The 11,615-nt window shown below is 41.4% G+C and overlaps 1 protein-coding gene and 1 pseudogene across 1 annotated transcript in view; one reads left to right on the plus strand and one right to left on the minus strand.

Annotated features, from left to right (window-relative positions):
• The window catches only part of Prkar2a (protein kinase cAMP-dependent type II regulatory subunit alpha), a 72,918-nt gene extending 69,128 nt beyond the window's left edge, over window positions 1-3,790 (plus strand). The window contains exon 11 of the mRNA XM_046431315.2: window positions 242-3,790. Coding sequence (XP_046287271.1) covers window positions 242-375 — 134 coding nt within the window. The 3' untranslated portion in view covers window positions 376-3,790. The remainder of the gene's footprint in view (window positions 1-241) is intronic.
• Window positions 3,791-7,797: 4,007 nt separating this feature from the next.
• Window positions 7,798-8,812, minus strand: LOC124084267 (adrenodoxin-like; annotated as a pseudogene).
• Between the last annotated feature and the right edge of the window lie 2,803 nt (window positions 8,813-11,615).

Genomic DNA, 11,615 nt, shown 5'->3' on the forward strand with positions numbered 1-11,615 from the left:
TCAGGCCCTCCAAACATGTGAAAAGAGGCACATGTCCAGGGCTGTTGGGGAATAGAATAGGCAGATGCCACTGGACTCTGCAAGTTTTAAACTTAAATGACAGTCCTGCTGTATTCATATAGAAACATCACTTTATCCACATACCCAGTATCCCAAAGTCTAATGTTCTTCTTAAAGAAAATGACTTAAATTATTAGTGAAGAGAATTCATTCTCTCCTTCACCTCTTTTTAACAATGCAGTTATGGATGTTCAAGCATTTGAGAGGCTTCTGGGGCCCTGCATGGATATCATGAAGAGAAACATCTCACACTACGAGGAACAGCTGGTGAAGATGTTTGGCTCTAGCATGGATCTGATTGACCCTGGGCAGTAGATGTGCCACATCCCAGAGCCTTCTCAGTGTGACACCAAAAACTTTCGGTCAGCCACAGAACATACACAGAAGACAGACACGACAAAACTGTTCCTGCTGTTGCCACTGCTGCTGCCATTGCTGTGGTTATGGGCATATAGAAAACTTGAAAGTCAGCACTAAAGGATGGGGAGAGGTTTGACCCACACCTCCACTTTGCTTCTGAAAGCCCATTATTAGACGACTTGTAATGATTACTTCAACCCAGTTTTCACATCTTTGGTTCAGAATGGCATGTCTCTCCAACAATTTAAGTGCCTGATACAAAGTCCAAAGTGTAAACATCCTCCTTTCCTTTCTTGCTGCTACTGTTGCTTTTGGAATTACCCATAAGGTCTGCAGAAACCTGTTGTATAACTGTAGACATCCTCCTTCAATCTTTCTCAAGGAAGATTACAGCCTCAATTTCCTTGTTTGTCTTTTGAGAAAGTCCATAGTGTGTTCACAGTTGCTGCCTTTAGTTTTACGGTAGAAAATGGCAGCGGATGTAATAGAAGTCTGTGGTCCAGTGGCATTGTATTGTCTTCTGACAGCTGCACACATTACAGCTGTCTCCAAGCCCACAGTGATGCTTAGGGAAAGACCCTGTCTAGGGCCCAGAAGGTGAGTACTCTAGAACAGACTGAAATCAGTGAGACCCATGTTAGAACAGAAACTTTGGATTCATCACTTTTTACCAGTAGTAGAGAGCCAGGAAAGGTTTTTTTTTAGGTTAAGGGTTCTGGTTTTTTATTTTATAGTTGGTTTTTGTTTTTGTTTTGTTTAATCTCTGTGCAGTTTGCATGAGTGAATTGCTATCCATTTAAAAGGAGCCCAGGGGTAGCCAAGTTAGCTCAAATGGTTAGAGCATGGTGCTGATATAAGAAGCCAGGATCTGGAGGTGCCATTGCTTTTTATGACCTAAAAACTTTCCTGAGCAACTCCTGCCATTTCTTGTTTCCATGACTACTACTGGCTCATGACAATATCCTGGCAAGAGTTTGTTACCCAGAGAGCTCTTTTGTTCTACTCCAGAGTTGTTGCATAGCTTGACTATTGAAACATCAATTTTTAAACTTTATAGAAGCAGCAGCTAATTTTTTAATTAAAGAAGATTGTTTCTCTATTTATGAAATTCCCCTTAGAGATGTTTAGCTTGTATTTAAAACTTTTTAATCAAGAGGCCATTTCCAATATATGTATAAGGCCTTTTTTAAATGTGTATAACTCAGTAAATCCCTAAGAGATTATTTGTTGGCATTTGAATCGTTCATGTTGTGGGTAATGATGGAATCACCCAGTCACCTTTCATTGTCCACATAAACTAGACTGCTTTTTCCATAGACACTGTGGCCAAGAGATTTCCAGAATGAGTAACCTACCAAAACCTTCGTAATCCCTCCTTTTTTCTTATGTTTCATGAAGTGAAAGCAGAAAAACTCTTCAGATTGCCTTAGACAACGTACATTGCAACTCTCAGATTTGTGAAAGGCTGTAATTTATACTCCAGGTAGCTAGCACTGGGATTGCCTGTGCGGTGATCCCGCATTTTCCTAAGGTTGTTTTCTGTAGTATTGCTTTATCAAACAATTCAGGAAGTAGGTCTTATGCTCTTAATAGACAAGAACTACACCTGTTTCTTGCGAAAGTAATAGGTACTTTGGCTTCAGTAGTGACTTACTAGTCCAGCCCCAGAACTTGTGAAGACTATTTGAACACTGAGCTAATGCTCCCTCCCCACCCTCTGTGCCAGCCTTAAATAGGGCTGGCTGTGGTTCCTGTGCCAGAGTTAACTCCTGAAGGTTCTCACACATTCCAGTCTAGTCTTTCCTTTCACAAGCCCTCTTTGACACCCCTGATTCACTGATGGTTGCTGTTTTACAGAGTTACAGAATTCATCAGGTCTAACTCCTTCTGCTCCATCTACTGTCTGACGTATGGATCATCAGTCCAGACCCTCACTGCATATAAGGCCCCTGTGGCAAGGGATGAGGGTGTTGCTGAGGAAGAGACAGAGGCTAACATGAGCGAAAAAGGACATAGCCATTACCACAGTGCCAGGGACAGTATTCCAAATCTCTGCAGCTTGGAGAATCAAATGTAGCAGACCAAGTTTGACTCAGGACTGAGGTATCTCCATTGTGCTAAGCAAGACCTACATTCTCATGGGGAGAATCTTGTTAGAGCTTCCAAGGATTAGAGAGCTTCACATCCTCTTTTCTGGCTTTGCTCTGTTGCTTTTGAATGGTAAGAAGGTTCCTGAGAGCCTTGAGGTCCAGCTGGCAGAATTGTCCTTCCTTTTTACCACCAGCTTATCTCACTCACTGTCTTCTCTTGGTTTAATTCTCTGAAGGAAGGGTTCATGTGCTTTTTTCCTCTTAGTCCATAGTCTTCATATATAATTGTGTTACATATAATTGCTATAGATTCTCAGAAATCAGGGTAGAATTTTTTTTGAGCAGTTTAATGAGTAAATTCAGCAGCAAAGTGGCAAAAAAATAGTTCTCCAGTCACAAGAGATTATTTTCATCCTCTTTTTGCCCAAATTCCCTGCTCACAATGGTAAAGTGGTCAGTTAAGAAATGCCACTGGCACCCAGCAGCACCCTGGGCACACAGCATTTCATGTCGTGTCACAGTGTATAGTCTTCTCTCGTTTAGAAAAAGTAAAAGAATTTGGCACAGAGAAAAAGGAAAAGGACCCATGAATGTCATCTTTTATCCTTTGTTTTCATTTGGCTGATGATGGAAAATTTGTTATTGACAAGCACTTGTAAACCAGTCTTGCCAAGGTATGAGTTGTTTTGATTTTTCACTACAATTACCTCTTGTTGCTCCTGTCTTGACTGCTGACGTTCCTCAGTGATTTTATTGTCTATTTTATGGGAAGTGGCCTTCCTTCCTATGGGTTTCCTTTTACACACTGTAGGGCTATCTTTATACTTAAAAAAAAAAAAATGGTGAAACTGTCACTAACCTCATGGGGGATTTGCAGAAAACCACTCAGCCCACCTTGAACAAAGGTTAAATTCCTCATTGTTTTTTAACTCACTGTAATAAAAGAAATCTAATTCAGCATTATAGTGCTACCTCAAAGGTAAAAATGTTTTAAGGTCATTGGTCCTGAGTTCTATACATGGTGTTTGAAGTGTCTTTAAATTAGAATTACTTTTTAAATCATTGGGGTGAATCTCATTTTAGCCTGTTTTACACTTGTATTTTAATCTCTGAAGGATAAGTGATTAGAAAGCAGTCAATCCTTGCTCTGTGATATTGAACATATAACTAAAAATTCATTCAGAATTTAATCATTGTTTGCCATAAACAAGGTTGGGTTTTTTAAAAGAAAAAACTAGTGCTCAGAATTTCACTCTTGGTTAATAAAGGCTGACAAATCATGTCTGGTTTTCTGGTGCAGTCTTGTGTCATGTGTTTGTACTCTCTCTCTCTCTCTTTTTTTTTTTTTTTTTTTTTTTTTTAGAATTTTTTAATATTTATTTCTTAGTTTTCAGCAGACACAACATCTTTGTTTGTATGTGGTGCTGAGGATCGAACCCAGGCTGCACGCATGCCAGGTGAGCGCGCTACCGCTTGAGCCACATCCCCAGCCCCTGTACTCTCTTTTTTTGGGCTCCATGGATCACAGAGTTCATCAGGAAGATACACTGTTGAAACTGGTGTATGAGCCCTTGAAAATTAGGGAGGAAACCTGGGTATATGTACTATTCAGAGTTCTCCAGAGAAACAATCAATAGGGTGTGTGTGTGGTGTTTGTAGAGAGATTTATTATAAGGAATTGGCTCACATAATTGTAGAGGCAGGAAAATCCCAAGATCTGCAGGATGAGTCAGCAGTGTGGAGACCCAGGACAGCATATGGTTTAGTTCTAATCTGAATCCAGAGGCCCAAGAACCAGGCAATGATGTATCTCTTGTCTGAAGGTCAGCAGGCTCAAGCCCCGGGAACTGCTAATGTTTTAGTTTGAGTCTGAGGGCAGGACAGAAATCAATGTGCCAGTTCAAAGGCAGAGAGAAAAAAAAAATTTTTTTTTTTTTTTGGTACTAGGGATGGAACCCTGGGGCACTCAACTACTTAGCCACATCTGTAGCCCTTTTTTTGTATTTTATTTAGAGACAGGGTCTTGCTGAGTTGCTCAAAGTCTCCTGAATTGCTGAGGCTGACTTTGAACTTGAAATCCTCCTGCTTCAGCATCCCAAACTGCTGGGATTACAGGTATGCACCATCTCACCCAGCAAAAGTCAGCTTTTTTGTTCTGTTTAGGCATTCAAATGATTTTATGAGACCCACCCACCTACATTAGGGAGGTCCACCAAGTTAAATGTTGATCTTTGCTGGGTACTGTATCAGCTTGTCACTCCAGCTATTCCAGAGGCTAAGGCAGATGGATTGCAAATTAAAGATCAGCCTGAGCAACTTTAGTAAGATCCTGCCTCAATAAAAGGGCTGTCTCAATAATGCACCAGTAAAGATGGGGTTGGCACATGCCTGTAATCCCAGAAGCTCAGGAGGCTGAGGCAGAAGGATTGAGAGTTCAAAGCCAGCCTCAGCAACTTATTGAGGCCCTAAGCAACTCAGGGAGTCCCTTTCTCTAAATAAAATACAAAAAAAAAAAAGGTTGGGGATGTGACTCAGTGGTTAAATGCCCCTGAGTTCAATCCCCAGTACCAAAAAAATAAAAAATATGTATTTAAAAAGTAAATAAAAGCCTGGGGATGTACCTCAATGGCTAAGCACCCCTGGTTCACACACACAAAAAAAAGTTCCACAGCAATGTCACAATCATATCTACAGTCTCTGTCTTAAAGAAGGAACATTACATGAGGACTTTACTTTCTGTGTTAGTATAACAGGAAGCTAGAAATTTGTCCCTTCAGAGTTACACAAACATGTTCTCAATGATCTTAGTCACTTAATTTTATAATAAAAAAATTAAAATAGTATCACTTGTAATGTGGAAAGAAACGGGTAATTTCACAAGGCGTCATCCTGTACCCACATTCTCTGAAGAAAAATGCCCCATCACAGATGATGGCCAGTGATACATACTGTTACTTGACTGGGGACATGCAGAGTGTTAACCAGGAACATAATAACAGTTGTGAATTAAGATGAGTATTAACAAGTTCTAAATTGGAATATCAGAAATTAGATCTGACCTGGCTAATTTGTTCATTGACCAAACCCTGATGACCAGCTATGGACATTCCTGACACTTCACACTCAAGGAATTAACTAGTTAATGGTACTGATGTCTACTAGGGAATTCTTGGACCTTCCCTTCGCTGATTGAGTTTATCCTCTTAAGTTTCTAGACTGCTGCAGATAGCAGCTGTGGTCTCCCATTTTAAGGATGATTAAGCTCCCAGTGACTGTTGCTTTTTGTCATGCAGCTCTTCTTTCTGTAGGCTGCCTTTGCCTGTTCATAAAATGAGTGGTATAGACACAAAAGCATGCAGTTCTACCTTGCATCATTTGATTCTAGTTATAAAAGTATCTGGAGGAGGGTTGGGGTTGTGGCTCAGTTGTAGAGCACTCGCCTAGCACACGCAAGGTGCTAAGTTCAATCCTCAACATCACATAAATAAATAAAGATATTAAAAAATTATTTTAAAAAGTATCTGGAGTAGCTGTGAAAGGAGAAAGACTAGATTTATTATCTGAAGGACTTCCCCTTCCCAAGTAAGAACTCAGAAATTGTCATCTTCGTGCTGGAGTTGTGGCTCAGTGGTAGAGCACTTGCCTAGCATGTGTGGAGGCCCTGGGTTCGATTCTCAGCACCACATATAAATAAATGATTAAAATAAAGGTCCATCAACATCTAAAAAAATTTTTAAAAAAATAAATTGTCATCTTCATGTTAGTCATTTGAAACATCATGAGAAACATTAGTTATAGGTGGCTTTCTGGGATAGGTTTACTTTCTGTGATAACAGCTGCCAAGAATTGAATTTTTCTGTGAAATATTTTTTTTCATAGAGTATATTCTCCATTTAATAAATTTAGTCTTATTTATGTAATACAATTAAACTAAATTTGAACTTTTCTATTTTGAAATCTGATAATTCAAATTTAGAATTTTTAGAACATTTTGGCTGAATATCATCATTAAACTATATCTTTAAAATAGATTACCTGGAGAGTTCAGGTGATCTATATAAGAATACAAGAATAATGAAGCTAATTAAGGGGCTGAGGATGTGGCTCAAGCGGTAGCGCGCTCGCCTGGCATGCGTGCGGCACGTGTTCGATCCTCAGCACCACATACAAACAAAGATGTTGTGTCCGCCGAAAAACTAAAAAATAAATATTAAAAAAATTCTGTCTCTCCACTCTCTCTTTAAAAAAAAAAATGAAGCTAATTAAGATTAAAAAAATTTGCTTTGAAGTACTTAAAAGTATAGCATTCTATACAGAAAGTACTCAACAGTCATTAAACACTAAATGAACATAAGATGCCTCAAGTTCTTCCCAATCACTTTTCTATATTAATTAGTTTAAAATACCATTTGGGGGCGGGGGATGTGGCTCAAGTGGTAGCACGCTTGCCTGGCATGTGTGCGGCCCGGGTTCGATCCTCAGCACCACATACAAACAAAGATGTTGTGTCCGCTGAAAACTAAAAAATAAATATTAAAAATTCTCTCTCAAAAAAAAAAAAAATACCATTTGGCAAATTGATCAGTTTGGTTCAAGCAAATTATTTGTATATATACACATTTTATCTTTGCTAATAGAGTTCCCTGAAGGCATTCTTGTCTTGTTCATCTCTGCATCCCTAACAAACATAATAATGTTGTATGTCAAGTATTATAGTTGACCAATATTTACACAAATTAACAAACTGCATTTAAGTACTTGAAACTCACTTGGCAGTCTTAAAACTCACTGTTTTTCTTAGTAATTTGTTCTGCTCTTCCTCATTAGTCCACATTAGTTGATGTTTTTATTATATATCCAAAGAGCACACTTTACCCATTTATTACCTTTAATGAATTTATTTATAGCAAAGATAAGGATACAAATATCTTCCATATATAATTGGTAAGATATTCCTTCATTTCTGGGGCTGTAGCATATGCTATGCTACCCAGGCTGCAGACATTGAAGTGAGAAGAATGGTGCCTCCTGGGCAGTGGGATGCAGCAGCCTGCTCATGTCCTCTGGCTCAGGGGCTAATTCACAAGATTTCCATTCTAAGAATCAACCTATAAATTAACATTATTTTCGAAAGATTGCTAAGACAGTTTGTTTTGCTTGAAATAGAAAAGATGGTTTAGTCAGAACAGACATCAACTTGACAGCGTCATAATGTCATAATGAATAAAATTTTGAAATATTTATAAAGTTTAATAGCTATCTTGGAAATGAAGCAATTCACTGAATATTCTTTCACACACATTTACATTTAATTAGTGCTAAAAGTAAGATGTTCATAATTTCTCCAGTATCAATCTGAACATAAAACTAACTTAAAATAATAAGATGCAGGTTCCAGTACAAATTTCCTAGTTAGTCATATCATCCTGGACAAGCCATTTTAGATCTCTGCCTTCACCCACATCAAGCAAGGGTAATCATAGCTTTTCTTAACCTGCCTTCTAAATAAGCAGACATAAGATTATGTGGTAACATTTTGCTTAAGTCACTAATCACAAATAAGGTAAACTATATAAGATTTTCATCATCCTCAGCTATTTTCTAATATTTCACTAATATTTTTATAACCAATGTAAAAATCGCATGTTTAATACTACAAAATTCAGTAGTTATACAAGGTGAAGTAAAATGGTAAAGCTAGTCATAAGAATAAACCCATTCAGCCATGTTCTCATTTAATTATGTTAAAAATTATAAAAATAGGTAAAGTTTCACAAAAATATTTCTTCTTATGGTAGTTTAGGAATTCTTGCCCACATCAATAGATTGTCTGGCATCAGCTATGGCCTCAGGTACTCGAACAGTCATATTGTCCATAGATTTGGTCAAACAGATTTGGCAGCCCAACCGTGATCTGTCTGTGAGCCCATAAGCCAGACCGAGCATGTCATTCTCCTCATCAGTGATTGTTTCTAACTTCTCATATATGTGATCTTCAAAGATGAGGTGACAAGTAGAGCAAGCCAAGGTTCCCTCACAAGCACCAAAACCATCAATATCTAGATTATTTTCAACCACAACATCTAGAAGAGAGTCACCAACTTTTCCTTTGGTTGTTAATGTTACACCATCATTGTTTATAAAGTGGACTGTTATCTTCTGAGCTGCCCGCGCGCGCCGCCGCCCAGGCCCGTCCCCGGGTCCCCCCGCATGGGGTCCGGCGAGGAGCAGTGGGCGGCGGGCCGAGCCACCAGGGCCGCGGAGGCGATACGCAGGAGCCTGGAATTCCCCGCCGCGGCCATGGCCCACGGTCGCTAGCTGCTGGGTGGACGCAGGCCTCCCCAGCCGCGCGGAGGTGAAGGCTCGGCGAGCTGGGCGGAAGGATGCCCGAGGGCCGCGGCCTCTGTGAAATATTATCCCTTCATCTTTTATTTTCCCCCAGCCAGAATCCTTGATCCTAAGGGTACTTTTTTTATTCTATAAAACCAGTTATCTAATTTGTCTTTGTATAAAAATATAGACAGTGCCCAGATCATTGGTATGCCACAGGGCATAATGGCCTGGCTGCAGTGTGAGAGCAGAGAGAGAGCTCTCTTAGATACTGGAGCCTGACTCTGCACCAGTCACTCCTGATAGGCAAAAGAATGGACATTGACTAGTCAGCTCCTAGGGATAGCAGTTGAAATGGAAGATACCAGTCAAATGCCCAAATTCTTGGCCATAGGCCTACTCCTTCCTCCTGCAGAACTGCACATGGCCAAGGGGCAAAAGTCACTTTGTGTATTCTGCTTGAAGTCAGAATCTAGCAATGTCCTGTCATACAGGATCCTCCAGACCCCATGATGATGGGACAGAAATGTTCAGTTGTTTTTTTGCCTATTAAAAATATAAAAAGGAAGAATAACTGAAATCAAGACCCAGTAGATAAAGCAAACTAGGTATCACAGCATAACATCCAATCATAGTCATACTGGACATTTTCATTCTGAACCACCCCCCCTCCGGGCACGGGCTTTAAGGGGACACCTCCAGTACAGTCTACCATTCCTTCCAAAAGTCCACCACATGGGCAACTGGAGAGGCAGGGTACCTGAAGTTAATTCTCAGCCTGTGGACAAGCAGGAATGAGTTTTTAGGACAGATGTACATCAGTTCAGGTGTACAGCTGAACCATGCTGCATTTTACCACTTTGACCAGCAGGGGCCAGGCTGTCCCTATGCTTCTTTAGGTTCGTGGCCTCCAGTCCCAGGTTGTATAGCACCCCAAGTCTGGTGTGAGAAATGAGGCTTCATCCAAGCTCAAACTCCCCATCAACCCCCAAGTCTTAGAGCAAATCCCAACAAGAAGTAGTCTTGGCAGCACTGGGGTACAGAGCTCTTTTCTGACAAGGGCATAGATAGCTGAGTGGGAGAACACATTCCCCTCAGACCCTAGAGCTTAGGGGGTTCCATCTGGCTGGAAATTCCTAGCTGAGGCTGGCCAGAGGAGGATTGGCACTTGTCCTGAGCCTCAAATGTCTCCTCTATAAAAAGGCAATAGCCTATGGCAGGTCATCCACCCCGGATCCCCTGGCTTTGCCTGCAGGCTCTCACCTACCTGGTCTGGGCCAAGGCCCAACTATAGTAAGGGGGTAGGGTCTGATGCTACATGATCTTTACCCTTGTACTCACTTAGAAACTCAAATTTCTAACTGAGCATAGTGGTGCTGGCCTGTAATCCCAGGTGCTCAGGAGGCTGGGGCAGGAGTATCATGAATTCAAAGCCAGCCTCAGCAACTTAGTGAGGTACTACTAAGAAACTCAGTGAGACCCTGTCTCTATACAAAATATTAAAAAGGGTGGGAGATGTAGCTCAGTGGCTAACCTCCCCTGAGTTCAATCCCCAGTACCAAAATAAAGAAAAAAGAAAAAACCTCAAATTTCTTGCTCCTAGCAAAAACAGTCTCCATTCTCCGACGCAGAGCTGGACTCATAACTGAAAACTGCGGGTGAGGGGACGGTGGCTAACCTTGCATGAGAGAACTAGTTCTCAAAGGTACATTTAAGAGTAGGGGCGGGGGTGGGGCCCACTGAGATTGGATAGCCTTCCAGCACAATGGGAATTTCTCAGCTGACCCTCTCCAGGTTCTGTGCTATCTGGATGTACTAGAGACAGGGTGTACATGTCCAGGACAAGCTGAGAACCCCTCCACCCTGGATCTTTTTCTTGGTAATTTTCCTGCCTTTTGTTCTGAGAGAATATTTTTGGAATGATTTGCAGCCAGCCCCCCTCCCTGCATGGCCCATGTCTTAGGGCTGTGGATGCTGATGGGATCATAGGAGATCTGAGTTCCATCCCCTTACCCAGATGGGAACATCATGTTCCCAGCTTGGAGCTGCATGGCTTACCCTGAGGCCCTTGGGAAGATTTAGGCCAGATGGGGTAACGGTGATTAGAGAACAGTGACCAGTTTAAGAAGCATGAAGGAAAGGGAGCTGGGTAAAAGGTTTGATCCCAAAACAACTCTCTTTGCCTCCCATACCCAGATCCTGATAAAGAGAGTGCTTCCTCACTCCCTGGCAAGGGAGCAGCAACCAAACACACACATACACACCCTGGCACCAAAAGGGCCCCTCGTCCTGCTCACTAGACTCAGGCCAGGTCTATTCATCACCTCCCAACATCCTTCATCTCCAGGGCCCTTGCAGTGCTTGCTGTCTTGCCCTAAGACTTGTTTGATCCCCTGCAGCCCTGCCATGACCCTAGCAATGAACTCATCCTCTGTTTTTGGTTTTGGGGGGGGTACCAGGGATTTTACTCAGGAGCACTCGACCACTGAGCCACATCCACAGCCCTAATTCATGTTTTATTTAGAGACAGGGTCTCACTGGGTTGCTTAGCAGCCTTGCCACTGTTGCTGAGGCTGGGTTTGAATTCCAAATCCTGTCTTAGCCTCTGAGTTGCTAGGCTTGTGCCACTGTGCCTGGCCCTCATCTTGTTATAGGGGGAAAGCACAAGAGATCAGGCAGGAACTCTGGGTGCTTCTTTAGCATTCCACCATCTCCTCTGTCTCCTTCCCCATTGTTCTATTGCCTCTGTTTTTTCCTTTTTTTGAGATTAACTGT

Source organism: Marmota monax, unplaced genomic scaffold (genome assembly GCF_021218885.2).
Source record: "Marmota monax isolate L192 unplaced genomic scaffold, Marmota_monax_Labrador192_F-V1.1 WCK01_AAM20220418_F8-fsc00022, whole genome shotgun sequence".
Classification (NCBI taxonomy): domain Eukaryota; kingdom Metazoa; phylum Chordata; class Mammalia; order Rodentia; family Sciuridae; genus Marmota; species Marmota monax.